We start from the raw sequence: 22133 nt of genomic DNA, 5'->3' as shown, positions 1-22133 counted from the left end.
ATATGTTTTGGAGAGCAAGAAACTTCCTCCTCCATGGACCCCCACCAATGTAAAGATACCCTTAAATTAATTCGAAGAACTGTGGAAGGCTTTCCCTGGGCATTCAATCTGCCTGAACTTAGTCTTCCTAGGAAGATTCACTAACTGTAAGATTCACCTATGCCCCTGTGGCATCAGTCCCACTTAGGTCTCCAGAGGGTTGATGAAGAGCATCTTGACCTTTCTTTTGACTGAAACTTGTGTCCAACATTACCAGCTGAAGGCACTGATGTAGTTATTCCAAGGGTCAGTTAGGAATGAAGAGGAAATAGAAGATCAGCAAAAGAAGCTGTGCATATAGCCTTAGCCATTGCTTCAAGATAAGAATTTGTGGAGATTTGGACTTAGTAAGTTAAGGATAGATTAGAACTAATAATTTTATTTTCTTCAGTATTCAAAGTCAGAATTTCCAAGTTTGCAAGGGAAATCTTCAGCACTGATAACATCAAAATCTCGGCACTGATAACATTGTTTAGTTTTGTTTCCTGAAGCAGTGAATTGTTCTGAGGTTGAGGGGTTTTAATGTTTCAAATTTATTTTTGAGCCTCACTTCCCTCTTCAGACAGAATATACGTGATGCATAAATAAGCCACTGAATTGGTATCTTCTGTAATGTACGTAACCTGGAGGTTATCTGGGTGTACAGGCTCTTGCTGCGTATACTTTAACTGGATTCTTGCTGTTGTTGTCTGTGGTTTTGACTGTTGAAAAAAGCAAGGTCAAATGTTCATTGTTGAAAGATTTTAACCCAGTCCCAGATGGTGATAATTTAACTCAGTCACACAAATTACTCAGTTAACAGCAGGAGTGGAGTTACTTGGAGTGTCATTAAAAATTAGACATTTAGCATATTGCAGTATTTATTCTCAGGCAAAAAACTTTGTTAATTTAAATTGCAGATCTAGTCAATGTAATCTTTATTCAAATTACATGACCGTGTCATTAAACCAGTTTTCAAAATGAAATGACCAGTGACAGTCATATGTACATAGTTAATGATGGTGCCAATATGTGGAAATGATTAAATATGCTTAGTGAGAGCTTTGAAACTTAACCCAGAAGACATTATTATAGAGTTTTTCAAACCTGACTAATAATACATTTTGCATATCAAAGGTAGGTTTTCATAGTGCTGCTGGCATCCCACACTGGACCTACTCATGCGGCCTTTGGCCCAGTGCAAAAGTTTCTTACTTGTAATTCCCTTCATCTAGTTTCTGCGTTACAACACCTGGGAAAAGTTTCTCTACATGTTCTTTTGGTAGCTGCTTCTTTTAGGTAATGCTGCTTATATACCACAGCTGTATGTGGCATCAAGCTCTAAAACTAATTATTTATAAAGAAACCAATTTCAGTGACTTGGAAGTAGTAATGTCTTTTCATGAGTGACAAGGCCATGGAAAATCTTAGGCTAGTCTTAGATGGAACACTGTTGAGACACAACAATTAGAAATTCCAGATACTCCCAAACATGTTGTTTCTGAATAATAATTATGCAGTTTCTTGGAGGAGAGAAGTTGCCCTCAAATTCTGAAAGAAACTGAATATTTAGAATCATATCATGCTTTCTGGGGGTCAGGAAATGTTAAAATTAGCCAAATAATGAGGCCTGATTGAACACTTCATTTTGAAGAAAAAGTCATTCTCTGTTTATTATTTATGATTTAGAAGCTACGATTTCCTTTATTAGAATGAGAACTACCTATAGGTTTAGTATCTCGCTTTCCTCTTTCTTTTCTTATAGCATTGACTGTAGCTTTTCTGCTGCAATATTTGGTGAAGCTTAGAGCTGTGGGAGATGAGTGAAAATGATCTGGGAATTAAAGGCTGAGGGGAATCCCAGAAAGAAGTGTGTGCATGGTGTGCTTGATAACAGTGTTAGCCAGATTCAAACCGCAAAAAGGCCGTTTCATAATGGGAGGGGGAAGCCTGAAGGGGAATTAGAAAAGATTATTCAGTGCTGTGAAGCATCAAGACTTACAATTAACATAGACTAGATTACTATTTGCCTCTGCCCTGTCTACTGACTCTGACAGCTTGGAGCTGTGGTAAATTTAGAGAGAGCTCTAACTTTGGAAGTTCATTTCGCTAAGTGTTTACACCTTGAAGGCAATCCTGTGGCCAATTCCTCATTTCCCCGAGGGACAGGAAATTTTTTTTTCCTCCCAAAATTAGTAGGAGAGATAGTTTGTACTATTCATTTTGTTGAAGTATTCGGAATTCTGGCCTCTGCACTCAGCAGTACAGCAATTCATGTAGTGGACTGCAAATTGGAAGCGCATAGTGATTTTGATGTGGCTGGTAGCATGACTGATCATTGCAAAGCTTCGCTGACTCAGATGCCCTTCATCCAGGCTACCTCCACAAAGAATTATATCTAAAAATAGAGACATCATTGAAAGATGGAGAAGTAGGTTGGGGTATTTTGGAATTTGTGACTGCAACTTAGCAAAGTATCTAAGCAAGAGGCTTAATTTTAAGACTGCTTGCATCTATCCTTATTTGGCACAAGACTTCAGCCATTTAAGTTGTAAGGAAGTGGCTTCATTTAGACTTCTGAATGTGCATTGTATATGTCCTTTATCAAATTAAATTTAATTTAGAATTAATTTCTGATGGGGGAGTGAAGAGATCTGGGGAAAGACTGAAATGAAAACCAGCGTATATTGTTCAAAGGATTGCACAAATTTCATGTCTTAATACGTGAAATTAAGAAGGAAATTAAAATGGTTGGGAGAGGGCAGAAGCGTCTGAAGGATGTATGATAAAAGGACCCAGGAGAAAAGAAGGGGTAGGCTTATAGAACCAACTGGGGACTAGCATGTATGTTGCTCTGCCATTAGTAATGTTCTAGGTGTTGCTTGATTACAGTTTTTCCTTGTTAACATTATAGGTTAACCTGAAACTGCAGAAGGTTTTGGTTAGTTTCTCCAAAAGGCTGAAGCAGGGCTTTATAAATAGACAGATTAGATACAAGAGTTTTAGGTGGGGAGATGTATACTACATCGAAGAATACAGCTGTGTGCAAGCTGTCTAAAATGGTATTTTGGAATAATGTTATGAAAAGGATATTGCATAATTAGGAAGTGTTGGAGAAAAAAAACAACCAAGGGGTGGGAATGCAAAAGAATTTCAGTAGTTTGCAAACAGTTAAAAGTAGAAAGTTTGCAGTGTTCATTTGTGTGGTTTTGCAGTAATTAACTCCCATACCCTATTTCTATGTCTTTTCTTGCAAATGAGACACATGCTTTTTATTTGAGATAGCTCCGGTTATTACCAATTCCTAGACATCACTGATGCTAATCAAAACATAGTGTGGGCCACTGATCAATTAAACAGGAATGGCTCATTTTGAAATACTTAATGTGATAGGTAATAACGTGATGGGGAGTCAAGTTGGAAAACTAAGAAGCCTTATGACCTTTGTGATTATTAAGTGACTTGGTCAAACATTTCATTTCTCCAGAATTACATTTTTTTTTAATAAATAAATAAAAACCTGTTTTTCTTGTGTTAAGATCCATCACTCACAGGGATGATTAAGTTGAACAGTGCTGCTTGGAGCATTTGGTAGTGGGCAGTCTGTTGTCCTCTACTGTTCTAGCAAGGAGTTGTTTTTAGCCTTAAATAAGGAGCATTTCAATGATATCAGTGAAATTTAGGTAGCTATCATTATTTGCAAAACCAGGTAAAATTTTTAGCACATTAAGCATTGCTATTAATAGCAGAACGACTTTGATGTTTTGTGACCCTTTCTCTGTCATTACAGTACTGGATACCAGTGTATTTACTATTCACCTGAAAACACAGCCAAGGCAAAAGAAGTTCTCAGCAACATCAATCATCTACAACCTCTCATATCAAACCATGCAGACCTGCTACTTAATTCTGCAAGCCAGCATTCTCCAGACAGCTTGAAGAATTCTTTAAAGATGCTTTCAGAAAAAGTAAGATTCAAATCTTCACTGCAATGGAAAATGGAATAACCAACTCTCTAACTACTGGTTTTTTTTTTTTCCTGCATAAATTGACTTTCACAGCATCAGCAAATGTTAAATAAGCTCTGCTAAAATAAGCTTCAGAATGTTGCTATTAGAAAAAGAATATTATTTAGCATTTTCTGTGTAGAAAATTTATGAAAACTATAAAGGTTGTCTTTATTTGAAAGTATAATTAATTTCATGTGTGTCTTATCCTCTAGTGGCCACATACTGGGGTTTATAAAAAAATAGATTATTGTAAATAATTTTGCAGCATGATAAATGGTTAGTTTATTTCTCTTTCTTTCATACTTCAAATTTGAGCTTGTGGGAGGTAGCTGAAGCCAGGTTTGAGCTAATGTTTAGAATTATACCATGATCAGAAATGGTGATACAATCTGGAAGGAGAAGTTGGCACCAGGAGGTCTCAAAGTTTAATTCTCTTTCTTGTATTATACTCCGCTGTAGCTGTAGGCTTTTCCTCATGTTAGCTTCTTTAGCTCTAAATTAAGGATGATAATATTTTCCACCTGTCTCACAGAGTGATACTGTAGATTAGCTGAAGTCTGAAGTACTTTTAAGCATATGTTATCTTACAAAAATATTAAGCACTATAGCTCTGACCAGAGGGGTTGGAAAAAAGTTTCCCATTGCTTCATGGGCCGTACCTTCTGTAATGTGATCTCAATATGGCTTAATAACACTATCAATAATCATTTCAATATATCTTCAGCTATTGGGAAGTAGCAAACCCTGTGGTCTGTTGAGCACTATTATCCCAGCAGTACATCTTTCAATGGGAGAGTTTCAAATCTGGATATTGAACTCAGTCACATACTGTGAAGGCATTGCATTGGAGCCACAGGGGACATAAATGTTGCTGTTGGTTACAGATGTGTAAAACCACAGTAACTCTGAGAATATTGGAGTCACTGAGTGTCAAGGACTATGTAGGAAAGTAGAATTCGGACTGTAGATTAAGGAAGGGGGGGGTGTGGGGGTGTGGTAGTTACAGCATACCTTTCCATGTCATACCAAAGGAGGCCATTCTTAGTTGCATGTAGAAAAAGTGGAGCCACTCTGTTAGTGCTTAGTTCAAAGAAATATGCAAACAAAAGTAAAGCAAATCAAACAAAGTGTTTGTTGTGAAGATCCAAGACCCAGTTGCTAAGGAATTTGTTTGTGGCTATAGCCACTGGCTTTGCCCTTCCCACCTTTGCCTGCCTGGGCTGGAGGACTGAATGATTTCAGAGTGGCTGCAGGCAGCTGTGATACTGACTGATTGTTTGAGCCATGGCCTATTGGAGAGTCTGGGCACAGAAAAGGGCTGATAAGGACAATCCCTTGAGTTTGGAGAAGTCACAGACATTTTAAGTTTATTGTTTGTCATTTAGTTATATATGTCCATATCAACTATTCAGGACCAGGATTAAATTGCTGGTTAGTACTGGAGCACAGATTCCCAGATGTGGAAGCAGGAGTCTAACCTGACATAGTCCACCTACAACCCATAGTTTCTGTCTATCCTCCACTTTTTGCTTGGAAGAGATGAATCCAGTTGTCTGAACGACTACTGCATGAATGACTGAATACCTGCTTCCCTGGCTAGTCCCAAATTTACTCTGAGGAGAAGACAGATAATTGAGAAAAAGGGTGGGACCCTTGCTGAAGAAACTAGTGTAGAGGCACGGCTGCCTGTAAAAAAGAAAGGAGGTCTTTCATTTGGAAAAGAAAGACCAAGAAACAGCTTCAGAGAAAGCCAATGTCAAGTTTCAGAAACCCAGACTGAGTGAAACCAAACAGTGCTGCAGCTGAGTCCCTCATAGGTAATACAAAGCATCATCTCAATATTCTAAAATAGCCTGTCTCTGTAATCTGGTCCAGTATGGGAGAATTAAGACTAACAAAGTGTCCCTGCTTATATTTAAGGTAGGTTGGTATGTTCTTCTGAATAGAATTATGTGAAGCCTACCTATATTGTTATGCTTATGAGGTGCTTCTGCTCTACCACCTTTTGTATACTATTTTATATGTAAAATAGAAATGTTCTCATACATTTTAACTAGAAATTTAGGAATGAAACTGCTATTTGAGGAAATGGTAAAAATGAGTTTTCTGGTGATTAAATTCCTCAAATATATTAAAAAGGATAACACTTTAAGATAACATTAAGCTTGATATAAAGAATAATTCTTTCTAAAAACATTAGGTAGCAGGGAGTATATCTGAGCTATCAGTAAGACGAATTACAGGTAAGTATTTATGTTAGAAATAGAAAGACTGGATGCATGGCTTGAAAGTAGAAAATCAAATAATTCCACTGCTGCTTCTTAAATTGAGCTTATTTTCTCATAGTAAGCATGGTTTTACTTCTCTGTGTATGATTTGCAGTTTGCTATAGTGTTTTCCTGAGACTAACCTTTTATCAAGGTTTTCTGTTAATTGATTAAGAAAGCCTCTAGCTGTCGACAAATATATCAGCATTTGCAGCTTGCAGAAGGCTTGATAAGTTCATTTTCCAGCTATGCCTATCTTTGTTTGCAGAAATATTCTTTGGTTGAGTATCTAAAAGAAATTGCAAAGTTTTCATTTCTTTGTATAGACTTGTTTTGTGATTGCAATACAATTTTATAAATAGTGATGTTCTGCAAATGTAGCAGTACTGAGCTGTAAGAAAATGCAGCTGAAATGTAGATTGTTGTTAAACCAATGGAATTTAATTATAGAAGCGTTTTAGTCTCTATACAGAAAAATGGAGGTTTGCTTCCATGCCTCTTTGCTTCTTAAACTGAACTTTCCCTATAAAATATTTACATTAATTTAAACTGCTTAGACTTTTCAGGTAGTTACCTAATATATATTGCAGTCATAGTGGGCATTCCTTACTTCAAATTGTCCAATACATAAAATTTCTGAAATGTAAAGCTACCATGCCTGATGCAGAGATGTGAAACGATCTCAAGCAGACTTCGAGTGGAAAGGGAGGCGTAAGATCTCAGTAAAGCCATGATGTCATTTCTAAGGAATGACAAACAAAGTAGTTTAGATTCTCCCAATACGATACTGTAGAAGATTCTTGAAGATAAGCTCTACCATGCAACTCCACCAAGTCTCACTTTGCTTCTTTATAGAGGGTTGGTAGGGTTTGCTAGCAGTATTCCCCAGAGACTATGAATTCTCTGAGCATGCAGAGTGATTGAATAACATCTTCAGAGAGCCTAGAAAAACTACTTCAAGGTTTCCTGTCTTTAAAAATAATTAAACTAAAGCTAGGAATCAGGTCTTTTCACCTGCCCCGATATGTGAGTTGATACCAACAGGTACCAAAATTTCTCTCTGGAAACACTGCTTTTGCTGCAGTCTCAGCAGTGTAGAGGAGCGTGGTTTTATTCAATTTGTTAATTAAATGTATGTGACATTTATTCAGAAATTATTGAGCTGTGGCTGGTTACTCTTGGAACTGATCCTTGTAGAGGTTCATCCTTGCAGGCAAATTCTTGAAGTCGAATAGGATTGTGTGCAAAGATAATCATCTCTATGACAGATACTGTGCTTTTATCTTAATCCTTAGAACAGTGGGATTGTGGAATGTGATGATATCCCTACACCCCTGGAATCATTCCTCATTGTATCTCTACTTTGTTTTCTACCTCTTAGGCCTGCCTGAAACCAATATCCACTCTGCCTAAGGGTAATTCAGTCCTATAATAGTTATGTTGCAGTATTTCCTTCCTTGGTCTAACCTCTTCCTTCATACATGGTGTTTTTTTTTTCCAGACAGAGTTATTTGTGCATGCATTTAAGGATCAGCTGGTCAGAAGTGCTCTTTTGGCACTATATACAGCCCGGCCTGGCTGTGTCCTCAAGAAACCAGCAAAAAACAGTACAGAAGAGGGGGATGATTTACAGCATCAGGATCATCCTTCTCAGATTAAAAGACAGGACTCTATACCCCATCATTCTGAATATGATGAAGAGGAGTGGGTAAGTAGTCATAAACTCTTAGCTGCTATTCAATCCTAAAACCCTCCAAATCAACACGAACAGATACAAGCTCTAAATGTCCTTGTCACATACTATTGGGAGGGGGAGGGGAAAGGGCTGCAAAACTGTAAAAAACTATTTTTCAGATACAGTACAGATTTAAAAATAACTCGAAAGAATGTTCTCAACTAGAGTGTGCTTCTGTGTTGCTCCTTGGTTGTACATGTAACAGCCAAAATATCTCTGCACAGACAGGGAAATAGTCTTTGGTCCTTCTAAAGTTCTTTTTGCTAGTTAGGCACACTTAAGGAGACTAAAGTAGCATACATTATTATGAAGGAAAATTATTTTCTTTTTTTTCCAAAGGCTGAATATAAATAGTTTAAATACACATTAATTAATTCTCAGCAAAAAAAGAGCTGTTTTCCCTTAGACCCCGTTTTTAGAGAATGTCTGAGATTGCATTGAAAATTACACAGGGCTTCTAGATTTTAACAGTCTTAGCATATCTTCCAAAGATTTTTATTATTTATATGGCTGAGGTTTTGTAAATTAATTATTTTGGTGGATGTGTTCATAATGGATCTGCTGCTTTGTTACATGTGCCCTGAACTCAAGCTATTTTTATTCAGCTCAGGCTCATGCTCAGTTCATTACTGTATTCTCATGAATGTAAAGGATGCCAGCATATTAATTGCTATTGTAAATTATTAATAACTTGCATGAGCTACAGAACTTGCACCTGAACTGTGATTTTTATCCATACCACAAATAAGGGAAGAAGAATAAATTTCTTCTAGAGAAAGACAGTTATCTCTAACCCCATGCATTAAGTAGTCATGAGAGTTAAACAATAAATAACTTACTCTTTTATTTTTCTGCTGGTTTTAGAGCCTTAAATTAACTTTTGCATGTTTCCTCAACAGCCCAATGGGCCAGAATGGTGGTTCTTTCCTTGAAATGAAACCCAAAATGTTTGTTTTCAGCTGTTGAAACATTCAGATAAATATCACAATAAATTTGATAAAAGGGAGAAATTTTACATTGGAAAAGTAGCATTTTTGTGCAATTTTAGTTTAGTGCTGTCATTTAGCTTCTCTGCAGAGACACTAGCTTTACTCTATTTCATTATTGATTTTTGATTTTTTTCTGTCAGTTGCTTGATTCTCATCTCTTAAAACCTATAAGCACATTAGTTCACAGTTTATCTATTTTTTTCTGCTGAATTAGTGGGATTACCCGCTTGATTAAAGCATATCCTGAAGTATTTTCTGAGTTAAACTGAGTCAGTTATTGTCAAACTTAAGACAGTAAAAATATTAGAGAGATTTGTTTTTTTCTAAATTTGATAGGTTAGACTTCTATTACTTTTCAGTTCTTTCTGTCAATCTAAGTAATGAATAATGGTAGTTGTAATGATCAAATTGTTATTAGCATGATGAAAAGAGAAAGAATAAATGCATATGAAGTATGAAAAATGCTTAATCTACTCTGAAAACCAACTATAAAGGGAAAAACTTTGAGATACATTGCCTCGTATGCATGGTACTGTATCCTTCTTTTTTGTTTTGTTTTTTCCCACTCTATTAATAAGCTCTAGACCTGCATTTTACAGTTGGATTTTCAGCCTTAGTTTTGCCTGAAATCTAAACCAGTGGCGTCAAGCTAAAAAGCTTGATGTAAAGTTAACCCTGTTCCATCCACTTCCAATGACTTCCTTACCATCACGAAAGTGAATTCAAGGCAGTAGCTGAGGTCTACCCCCTTCCCTCGCATCCAAATTTATCTGTAAGGAATAACTCTCAATTTCTTAACTGTGGAGAATGCTGTTTCACTGAGTGACTAGTGTTTTCCAAAAAGCCTCCTTCTGGATAGCAAGACTGTGTTGTACCTCTCTTCTTTGATGCAAAGTGCAAATATTCATGCTGTAGTAACTGACGGTGATATGGATTGTGCATTACACATAAGCAATAGTAAAGCATTACTGTTGAAGGAAAAATATTTAACGAGAGTTTCGGATTGCCTCTGGGTAGATAGTCTCTTCTCCTCTTGCCAGCTGCTTCTGCTGTCCTAGAACTTCCCTGCAGGAAAGAACAAACCAGGGGAATTACAGACCAGTCAGTCTCACCTCTGTGCCTGGCAAAATCTTGGAGCAGATTCTCCTGGAAGGCATGCTAAGGCACATGAAAAACAACAAGGTGCTTGGTGACAGCCAGCATGGCTTCACTAAGGGGAAATCCTGCCTGACCAATTTGGTGGCCTTCTATGATGGGGCTACAGAACTGATGGACAGCGGTAAAACAGTTGATGTCATCTACCTGGATTTGTGTAAAACGTTCGACACTGTCCCACACGACATTCTTGTCTCTAAATTGGAGAGACATCAATTTGATGAATGGACCACTCAGTGGATAAAGAACTGGCTGGATGGCCGCACACAAAGAGTTGTGGTCAATGGCTCAATGTCCAGCTGGAGACCAGTAACGAGTAGTGTCCCTCAGGGATCGATGTTGGGACTGGTCTTGTTTAGCATCTTCATCACTGACATGGACAGTGGGATTGAGTGCACCTTCAGCAAGTTTGCCGATGACACCAAGCTGTGTGGTTTGGTTGATACGCTGGAGGGAAGGAATGCCATCCAGAGGTACCTGGACATGCTTGTGAGGTGGGCTGATGCCAACCTCATGAAGTTTAACCATGCCAAGTACAAGGTCCTACACCTGGGTCGGAACAATCCCAGGCACAGCTACAGGCTGGGCAGAGAAGAGATTCAGAGCAGCCCTGCGGAGAAGGACTTGGGGGTGTTGGGCAATGAGAAAATGAACATGAGCCGGCTTCAGTGTGCACTACCAGCCGAGAAAGCCAACCGTATCCTGGGCTGCATCAAGAAGAGAATGACCAGCAGGTCGAAGGAGGTGATCCTGCCCCTTTATTCTGCTCTCGTGAGACCTCACTTGGAGTATTGTGTACAGTTCTGGTGTCCTCAACATAAAAAGTACATGGATCTGTTGGAACAAGTCCAGAGGAGGGCCACGAGAATGATCAGGGGACTGGAGCACCTCCCATATGAATATCGGCTGAGAAGGTTGGGGCTGTTCAGCCTGGAGAAGAGAAGGCTGAGTGGAGACCTCATAGCAGCCTTCCAGTATCTGAAGGGGGCCTATAGGGATGCTGGGGAGGGACTCTTCATTAGGGACTGTAGTGATAGGACAAGGGGTAATGGGTTGAAACTTAAACAGGGGAAGTTTAGATTGGATATAAGGAGGAAATTCTTTCCTGTTAGGGTGGGGAGGCACTGGAATGGGTTGCCCAAGGAGGTTGTGAATGCTCCATCCCTGGCAGTGTTCAGCGGCAGGTTGGACGAGGCCTTGGGTGATATAGTTTAGAGCGAGGTGTCCGTGCCCATGGCAGGACGGTTGGAACTTGATGATCTTAAGGTCCTTTCCAACCCTAACTATTCTATGATTCTATGTTTCTATAATACAAGAAAAGGTGGGCACATTGCGTTTGGAGCTTTTTCTGCTTTACATTTATGACTGACTACTTAACATAGTTGAAGCTACAAAGAACAGATAAAATGGTGTTTCCAATAAGTTACGTTCAACTACTGACATGGTACTCAGACGCAGGTCTGACATACTGACCTGTGTGCAATATATTCCATTCCAAAGTACTGCCGCATCACAGGTGGGGGTTAATCATGCACATTAGTTAAGATATCTGCTTTATACAGGTTCATTTTTAAATGTCTTAAGAAAAGCGATCAGCTTTCTGTGATGACAAGACCTGGCTTTTCATGGACATCATTCTGAGTATGCAAGCGTGCCTGGCTGTGCCACTGCAGAGGCAACAAGAGAAGTGCATCTGTGGCCATTTCTAACTAGCAACACTCCCCCACACGTGCTGGGACTCAATAATGGCTTCTAAAATTTGAAAGAAGTAAAAGATATCAGTGTGTCATTGCCTTGTCCCAGCAGGGTCAAGCCCTTTCCACCTTCCCTGTCATTGGCTTGACTTCTGATCTTGAAGCGGTAAGGAGAAGGAGCAAGTAACCTTGTTTCTCTTGTTCTTTCACACCACAGTAGTAAACTTACCATCCAATTAGATCCACAACAACTGGTGGGAAAACTGGTATCAGGGAAGAAGCATCCTTACTTGGGAATCTAGGGTCATAGTAGTTCAGTGTGTTGAGAAATAAGACTTATTTTCTTCTGATCACTCACATCACACAGAGGGCTTACAAGAATGTTTATTTGAGAGGCTGTGTGTGTCATTTTGTGCTTTAACCTGGCACATGCTGCAGAATGGTCACCTGTAAGGTAATTCTTGGGCGGATTGAAAATACACCACTTACAAAGGTGAAAAATGGGTGTTAAATGTGCTTGGCTACTGGAAAACATTATGGGAGTAGTAGAGGATGACAAAGAACGTTAAATGGATGGATTTCTGATCACAGAGACTAATAGGGTGTCACTTGATTTTCACTGATTGGAAATTGCATTTTTAATTGAGAATTGTTCTTACCAAACTACAAAATTTCAGCAGTATTCTTGGCAAAGTGTGGCCATCTTTGGTGCAAACAGAATAATGTCACAATGAACGGTAGACACATCTACTTTTTCTGTCTGCCTATAGTGATATCTTCTAATCCTAGGAACCTCCAATGTGGAGAAAAAGGAGTGTGGGACAGGCTCTTGTTCCATCTCACATGCCCATATGTAAAACAGCCAGATATTTAAGGTCCTTTCCAACCCTAACTATTCTATGATTCTATTTGATAATAAGGGCGAGCTTTCTGTCAACAGGTGTTTATGAATTTTGCTTCTAAACCCTCAGGGGATGTTTATGTGAATATTGTATAGACATCCTCTCAATGTTGGCTTAATAGGTGGCTTGAAAAGATAAAAGTGTCCTTTCCAAAATGAAACAAGGGCTCATATTCGTGTTACTTATGCAATAACTCCAGATGCTCATTAAACATCACTCTTTGTGTTGGGATTAAACTCCCCTAGCAGACGGAAGAAAGGGAAATTACGTTGCTGCAGCGACACGGAGCAACTGTGTTTCTGTACAGATTCAGCAAATACAGTTCAACAGCCTGCAGGTCCATGTCATGTCCCTCAGGATAGGATGTCTGCTTGTTTTGGGGTGTGGCCTCAGTTGGAGGGAACAGGGAAAGATCAGGATAATGGCCTAAGAAGTGTGGCATGTAGTTAAAAAGAAATCTTAGTTTGAATTTTTGCCTTAGTTCTAACTTTGCCTTCACCAAACTTCCAGGTGTTACCATTTCTGTGGAACTACGGTATTTCTCAGGTTTAAGTTTTCTTTAACCTTCTCTCTTACTGTGTTTTCAACTCCCAGGTTTTTTGCCTCAAGGGCTACATGTGCATAATGTTTGTGGCTATTATAAAGTTGAAAGAAAAGCAGTGATATTATCTTCCCATTTTTCAACCTTCAAGCAAACTCTGGTTGCTCTGCATTATTTTCAGAATGACTCGGTGTTAAAACATGTATATGGGGTTTTTTTTCTGTGGGTTTATGTTCTGGGTTTAGTCTGACTGCTAGCGTTGTGTACAGCCTCAAGTCTGTACAACTTGGTTGTTTCCTTTTTCTTATTCAGCTCCATATAAGTAGGTACAAGAGCTTCAATTTCTGCATCATCCAGCACCTGAAGGACCCTTCCTGTGTTCCATAACAGCTTTGTCTTTCACTCCATATTATGTCTCTTGTTCTCTGTTGTGCAGAATTCATTCTATCATTCTGTTGCATCTGTAATTCTCATATTTATTATAAACTCAATTAAGCATGATGGTTGCAGTTTGTGTGACAGGTGAAGAACAAAATTGAAATTGTGTTACCTAACAAACATGTCATGAAAACAAGTTTCTAATTCTAGGCTTTTAATTTTATTTACATTTGCTTTAACAGAGTAACTGGTGTGATAAAATAGAGGGTATGTTAAATTATCAAAAAGAGGTTGTCATGTACTATGGCACAAAACCGGGAGTTGCACAGGAGGTTTGATTTGGCAAGGCTTTGTATGTCTGCTCTCTTTATTTTTTCAGACAAACTGCTCAGTTTGTTGTAATTGGGCACGAAACCTAGCATGCACTTATCATAGACTTTGAAGTATGTGTGTTTTACAGTGTCTAAAAACCCCAAACAGTGTCAGTTCAGTCATTTATACTGCAAGAAAAAAAATACATGAAAAAGGATTAAGTTGTCAGTAGGCTGAAGAATGAGAAAAATAGTAATATGCTGACACCTAATACTCCTAATAATACTTACAGTAATTTGCGCATCTCCACTTCAAGGTGTTAGTAAGAAGTTAGTATTGTCTCTTCTTTTAATTCTTCAGTAATGTGCAGTGATAATTATGCTTTTTCAGGACAGGGTATGGGCCAATGTGGGAAAGAGTTTAAACTGTGTTATTGCCATGGTGGACAGATTACTTGAAAAAGACAACGTCAGCAACACTAAAGAGGGTGAAAATGATCCTTCAGCAGCAGATTGCAAGGTGTTTCATACAGGTGGTAAGCAAGCTTTTGTTTTTTTAATCACTGACTAGAGTAAATGAACGTGGAAAAAGTCACAGAAAAGCAATATAGAGAAGGGTCAGTAGCATCTTTCATGAGAGTGCCGATAGCAAGGTTTGCACAGTTCTATCCTTGAAGGATGGAAGGCTATTTGTCAAATTATAGTTCCCTTGTGTGCTCAAACTTCTTGCTATGCTCTTTTTTTCTATTTTTCTTTCTTTCTTTTTTTTATTTTTTGCTACGATGAAAACCTGTTGAAGCAATAATGTTTTCCTTTGAAGGCTAGGGTAGTTTAATTTATTTCAGATTTTACTTGCATATACCGTTTTAAGAAAAAAAATTGGAGTGTGTCTTACTTACAAGAAAGGTGAATGTTCTCTCTGTGTCATTCTCCTGTAAGCCGTTCTACTTTTCTGAAGTGTTATACTGATCTTTGTTTTCTGATTTGCTAAAATTCATTTTTCCCTGAATATGGGTGTCAGTGTGTGTCAATACTGAGGGCTAAGTGAAGTGATTCCGTGAGATGTGAAGAAAACTTTATCCACAACAGGCTGTTGTTACCAAATCTTCTGATATCCTATGGCTACATTCCATATTGCTTTCTCTAAGCATAGATTAAATCTAATTCTGAAATCCAACAAGATTTTGTGATGTGCAAGTGTGTTGGAACAAATGAAACAGCTCCTCAGTGATACTGGTGGGAGTCCAACTCTTCAGTTAAAAAAAACAACCAACCAACCAACCAAAGAAACTCCATAGAACAACAAAAATGCCACAACTATTTTATGGAGCTTCAGATTTCCCTCTGCCTCCCCATTACGAAAAAAGTAATGACAGTATAATTCTTTCTGGATGCTTTTTGACACGCTTAGCAAAGTGAATGTTTACAGATCTTCCTTCAGTCTCTTCAACCCTGAGCATGTCCTCTGTTGTTCTGTATAATCCATAAAATGTACGTAAGCAGTTCATTGGAGTTACAAAAAACATACTCTTAGCTTTGATTCAGGCTCACACCTTACACAGGCAAATGAAATATTGGTTACTGCTTTTAGCTCACAAAGCCAAAACCCCTTAAAAGTTACTTCCTTTTAGGTACTATAATAAGCAGTCATCAAATAGAATGAAAAGTACCTTTGCTAAGGAATAATGGTTTGAAAATTATAGATGTGTTTCATTCAGCTGGGTTGTCTTGTGGAGCTGACAGGCCAAGGACACAACAAATATCAAGATGTTACTGCACTGGAATAAATTACTCTTTTTTTTTTATTTGTTTCCCCCTTCATTTCAGGGCCTTCCCTTTTCTCTTGAATCAGTACAAGTTTTCTTCTGTGAGAGCACAATCAGTGCTTCTGATGAGTTGTGCTGAGTGTTCTGCAACATGGAAACTGCAGATTTGTGGGGCAGATCACTTTGTTTTCATGTACTCTTTTATGAGGAAGACATAATTTCCCAATGATATTTTCATGAGAGCATCTTGCAGTGCCTTTGACAATTTATAGGACTTTCAAGGTCATGGAGAAATTTTTAAATCGCTTTCTTTTATAGGACTAACTTAAAAGATGGAACTTTCTGAAAAGCCAGCCAGGTTTTTGGCACACACCATCCAAAATTGCTTGCCTGATGTTTTTCAAAACCATTGCATTTGGTGCCAGAATTTTTCATGCTTGACTTCTCTATGATAGTGGGGGTTTATATGGGCTTTTTAAATCTGCATCCTCTCTCTGAAGTTTGATGTGAAGCCTTAAAGACTCACCATGAAACACCTCCATAGAGGTTGACATTCTAAGTTTAGGGTTAGAAATTCTGCCTTAATTCTTCTCCATTTTATATCTGAAGCCTGGTTTGTATGGGCTCATAACTTTCTCCTAGATATGAAGTCATACCGTGTTTATACCCAGAGATATATTTCTAAAATTACAATTTTATGCTACGTACAATTCACAAACATTACATATACGAAAAGCTTGTTGTATCTTGCAATTATATTATACCATAATTTGAGCATAACGTTTCATCAACAGTGCAGATATATGGGCACAGATAGATCTTTGATTCTGAAACTGCTTCAGTGCTGGAGTTGAGCTGAAGAAACATTGTACTGATGTTTATAAGAAATATGGGGAATACCCAGGGTTTGAGCAAAACAATGAAAAGTACAATATAAATACAGGATGAAATATTTGCTTATATTAGTGAACCTGACTGTTTCAATACTTTATTTTTGTAGTTTATAACAATGATAAAGATGAAAAAGACTGCATGCATGTTCATTTTAGATGACAGAAAACATTATGACAATAACCTTGATGCAATAGCATATTCCTATAACAGTAGGTGTTTTCATAACATATATTCAGAGCTTCCTAAGATAGGTTTATATTTGCAGTCTCAGTGTTGACATCATGTGATCTTATTCTCTTCCCCCCACCCCCCCACCCCCCACCCCACATTTATTGTGTGGGGTTTTTTGCCATCAGAAATACCAGTGGCACTTTTTTCTCCTGCTTACCTTTCAGTATGAATTATACCTTCCTTAGCCTAACTTTTCATGCAGTCTGACCTTTGAGTGTATTCTTAAGACTGAATTTGAGTTATCAGTTACCAAGGTAACATGCTGTGGTTTCATCAGTTGCAGGATTATGATTTCTCTGCAGGATAAATCAAGAAGAGTAGATGGATTTTAAAGGAGAGGGAGGATTTTTATTGTTTTAGCTCCAGAGCGGTTTGCCTTGGAGAACTACTTGACAACATTAAATCCTTTTTATTTTTGCCTTGTCTTTTTTCCATGACAGTCAGAATGTGAAAGCATATCCTGCAGCATTAGAGGTGCCAGTGAAACGTGGTAGTTTGCTCTTACGCTTACACTGTCCCTAATAGGTCTCCATGTGTAGCTGTGCTGCTAAAAGTCTGTTGGTTCCGTCTGCTCCTTCTACTACACCATCAGAATTACCACCAAGCCATTCCTCCACTGGCTCTGTGCAAGTACTCCCTGGTTTTTCTACATGCAAAATTCACCACGTGATCTTGGGCAATTTAAACTGGCAGTGTGATTGCACCTGGTTTTTGCCTTAAGTGAATTACAGAATCATAAACTATGTTGCTGAGCAGATGAATGGACCAATGGTAACTTTCAGCAGAGGTAGCAAAGAGCACCTGGGGAATGGTGCCATATTTCCTAGCTAGAATGGAGGGAAACATCTGTTCATAGCCACATTGCTGCAGGCATGTGTGGGTTAATTTTTGTTGAATAATCTGATACCTGATGGGGACTCTAAGTCTAGATTCAACCTTTCTGTCTTTCAGTTCATCCCTCCTAATGCAGTGCTGGTAGAAAAGTGAAATAAAGCTGTGTTCTGGTTTTGTTTGCATCCTCAGAAGAAGAGCTTTTAGTGTAAGTTACCATTTAGTCAGGAAAATGAAGAATTCCCCCTTGGTTTGTGTTCGCTTGAGTAGCAGATATTTATTTTGTGGAAACAAAAGACTTGTGAAAAACTTTCTCTTCCCTTTGCTTTCCTCACATTTTTCTTTCCTGTTCTCTTAGGCTTGCCTTTACTTCAGCTTTATTTCTGCACATTCTTTTCCTTTCCCTCACACTTTTATATCATCCTGCTCTTTTTGGTGGAGTACTTACCTGGGCTGTATGTAGCCCAGCATATAATTCCTGTACTTTCTCTAAGTAATTTGGCTAATAAAGGAAGCTTAAAAATGTGTAAGGGAAAGGAATACTATTTAATTGAATCAACAAACTAATTTTTAAATAGGACATCAGGATACTTAGTTGCACAACACTTCTAGAGTGAGTTTTATCCATTACTCCTATGTTTTAAGTACTTCCGATTTCCTTAGCTTAATGTCTGTTATTGTCATTGCTGCTTTTTTCTGTTTTCCTTGTGACTAAAGCTGCTGACACACTTATATATGTAACATTAGATGGTTTCCATTTTCACTATTAATCCACGTGACTGTATAGAAAATCTCAGATGATTGCAATGGAATAATAAATACCCAAGATTTTAAGATTGTTCTTCTGGATACCCAACCTGTGCAAGCAACTGCCATTACATTAACTGCAGAAATACCAGGAAGACTTATGCAGGCTTTTGCAAGTTCTTGGTATTCCTGTGAGAAATATCACAGAATTATGAGCATAAAACCTCATTCTTTCTTCAAAGAGCTTAGCTCTCATACTAAAGTTAAACTGAGCTCCAAGAGCAGAGTGGCAATATGGGGTAGGAAGCTGACCTTTCTATGCCGCCAAGTTTAATACTTGAGCTCTACTAAGTCAGTTTTTAAGCCTCTCAAGAAAGAAAATAAAAAAAGTCAGAAGGATGTTCTTGTCCTAGGTGAGTAAATTCAGACTGTGGATAAATAGTACCATGATGTTTACATTACCTACTTTGAGGGGTTTACTGCTGTTTTGTGTTGGTTGTTTTGTTTGCCTTTTTCCATAGGGCAGATTTTGCCTAATGTTCAATCTGTGATGTTAAGACAACTCAGTTACATCCTTTGAGCTCTATTATTTCAATTCTGTCATGGATTATTTGTGTGTCCAGGTAGTAAGAGGGTAAATGGTTAGCTACAGTGAAAAGTTAAGTTGTGGGTAGCTGTGTTTCATTCATTACGATATGTCTGTACGGCCCTCTGTTATGCTTTCTTTTGCTTTTAATTCTGTATTCAGTTTTTAACTTTATACCATTTATATTTTGAGGTGACTTGAATCCATTGAGGATTTCCACTGATTTTTAAGTGGTGCAGACAGCAGTGGCAGAATTGGCTTTTTCCTCTGTTGCCAGGGCAAAAGGAGATAGAAGTCCAATTCCAAAGCCTCAGAGCTTTTCCTGTTTTATTACCAGCACATTTTAATGAGCACTTCAATGGGTCTGACTTTGAACAGAGCAGAAGCTTGTTTTTCTGCCAAACTCTATCAAATTTAACATGCAGTTTGACATATTGCAACTTGAATATTAGCACATGGAAATGACTAGCTGGGTGCTAAACAGATCATTTGCCTGTACAGGCATGCTGATTAAGAGAACATGGGACTGATGGGCGTTTTCTGGCAACCAAAGGGCAAATCCTGTCATAAACTGACCTTCCACAGCTCTCTGTTAGCAATGGAAGTGAAGTATTACTGGTGCTTTGCTGCACATATTCATATGTTTTAATCATACACTAACTGCATAGTGGTGATACCACTTCTTTTAATTTCATCCTTCCATTTTCCATTTTAATGTGTTTGGCTTTTATGCCCTTAGTTTCCTTTCCAGTGGCTGACTAGAACAATTTTTGAATTGAGTTTCCTTGCTTCATCAATAGGCTTTGACTCATCTTTGGATATTCCAAACAGTACATAGAATCAGCAAGCTTGGGAAAGACCTTGAAGTTCATCAAGTCCAACTGTTACCTCAGGACTACCAAGTCCACCACTAACATGCTGCCTGTCATTTTAGCAACCTGACAGTTATCCTGTATCTCCTTATTGCTTCTGTTCTTGTTTCTAATGTCTTTTTTGAGATGCTTACTCTTCAGTCTTTTTCAAAAGATTTTCCATGGTATCGAGGATGCAAACCTTGTGATTTGTCACCTGAAGTGTCAATATGTGAGTTCTTGAATGTGTTGAACACAAAAGTGATTCTAGAAAGCGATCATTAGTCTGTGCAGTAGCAGAGGTCTTGAGCCACGGCTGGCCCTCTGTACCTTCTTTAAAGCAACAGTTGATTCTGAGCTGACTGACAGTTTTCTCATGAAGCAGGAGTAGTAGGGCATCTTGCAGCTCTCCACAAATTCAGATGTGTAAGCAGTAGCTTTTACCCAAACAGTATCCTCACATGTCAGCGATGTTGTGGCAAGTTAGGTCTAAGCCTGATTTTAGACCAGGGATTTAAAGCTCCCTTTACAAATAATAGCTTTTTATTATTTTTATTCATTTTCCATATTTGTGTCTTGCATACAAGACAGTTTTATTTTCTGAATTCTACTGAATTTTCTTGTAAGCTTTAAAATACAGGGGTTTTTTTATGTTTCATTAACTTCAGTTTCACAGTGCTTCTCAGTTTCAAGGAGCAACTTAAAAGCTGTTGTACTTGCTATTAAACAAGTGCTTCTGATGAATATTTGGAGCTCTATGCATTATTAATGAATGACCCTGATTTATATTCTTGCTGAAGTATTTGCAACAGGATATTCTGCATAACAAGTGACATATGGTGATTTTTAACAGACCGAAGATTGAGCAGCTATATAGATTTCTCTTTAGAGTTGTCCTTTCTAAGATCCTGGTCTCAGCATATCTCATATTTTGAACTTAACACACAAACCTTGCTTTAAAATTAATGGATAGGCATGGGAATACACTAGTCCATGCATATATTTTCTGTTTTCAAGAAACAATGCAATCCCTCTCTTAGATTTACTAGCTAGCTCCACCTTCTGGGGATTGGACATCCTTACTAATTTCGAGCAAGGATTTTCAATGTGAGGAAGGAGTAGGATGATTGCTATGGATAACTTAAATCACAAGAGGCTTTAGTTTTATCTTCTTTCCTTTTGGCAAGTACAATTCTATTTATATTCTATAATAAAATAATTTCTCTTTCTTCAGTCATTAGGGTAATGCTTCCAACAAATTTTCAGTTTTTATTGTTTTCTACAAAACAAAATATGTATAAGTAAAGCTCTGCATTCTTTGGGACTTTAAGTACTCAATAGGATTTTTTATATATATAGCATGAATGCCCTTCAATGAAAAAATGGCCTTGAGAATTACAAATCTTTGGATTCCTTGTTAATGCAACTGTTGCAAAAATTACTTAGTAAGTTAGTATTCCAAACACATAATTTCCCCCAAAACAGCCTTGTGAGAAAGTGATCTTGAAGGTACTAAAAGGTATGTGCAAAATAATTTGGAAAATAATAATAGAAGGTGATTATCAGTTGTTTACTGCCAACCTGAAGGGCTACATGAGGTAGAATCCACTTACATTTGTTCTGGGTCCGGTATTATTCAATATTTTCATTACTGACTTAGCTTATGAAATATGAATGATGCTTATAAAATTTGCAGATGCTTAAGGCTGGGAGAGGCTTTAAGCACCATGGGAGCAGGATTAGAATGGATCTTGATGAAATGGAGCACTGAAGTATTAGGATACAGCTCGGTAAGGGCAAGAGCAAAGTTATGTTCATAAAGAAGCAGAAATACAGTGCGGATTGACTGGTTAAGTTTGGCAGCTCAGTAGAGTCAGATCTAAGTATTATGTGACCAGTATGTGACCCCCTCTTTTATGAAAAAGAGTGTCAGTAAAGCTTTTTAGCCCTACCCACATGATCTGAAATTGTAATAGCAGGTGCACAAAGTGTGGCTAGCTCAAGAAATTCAGCTTTTTCTCTCTTGCCCTGGCTGTCAGTGTACTTGCAAGATCCTTGGCTATGTCTGTATCCAGCTCTGCTTTCCCATGAAAATAGAACAGATGTCTACCTTGAGATCTGCTTTAAAGTGGCCACGTATGATCTTTTTCATTATTTGCTCAAGTTGGAAGCAGAAAAGAAATTCTATTTTAATCACATACAGCCCTGTTGACAGATTCAGTAGGCA

The 22133-nt window shown here is 38.0% G+C and overlaps 1 protein-coding gene across 7 annotated transcripts in view; it reads left to right on the top strand.

The window, feature by feature from the left end:
* INPP4B (inositol polyphosphate-4-phosphatase type II B) overlaps positions 1-22133 on the top strand; it is a 315400-nt gene that overhangs the window by 244735 nt on the left and 48532 nt on the right. For all 7 annotated transcript variants that reach the window (XM_061354114.1, XM_061354112.1, XM_061354115.1 and 4 more), the window contains 3 exons: positions 3809-3986; positions 7797-8003; positions 14392-14536. In XM_061354114.1, coding sequence (XP_061210098.1) covers positions 3809-3986; positions 7797-8003; positions 14392-14536 — 530 coding nt within the window. The remainder of the gene's footprint in view (positions 1-3808; positions 3987-7796; positions 8004-14391; positions 14537-22133) is intronic.

Source organism: Neopsephotus bourkii, unplaced genomic scaffold, assembly GCF_033783945.1.
Source record: "Neopsephotus bourkii isolate Nb327-2 ecotype Australia unplaced genomic scaffold, CSIRO-AGI_Nbou_v1 NB_718, whole genome shotgun sequence".
NCBI lineage: Eukaryota > Metazoa > Chordata > Aves > Psittaciformes > Psittacidae > Neopsephotus > Neopsephotus bourkii.
The sequence above is the reverse complement of the archived record's forward strand: the minus strand, read 5'-3'. Positions and strand labels throughout refer to the sequence as shown.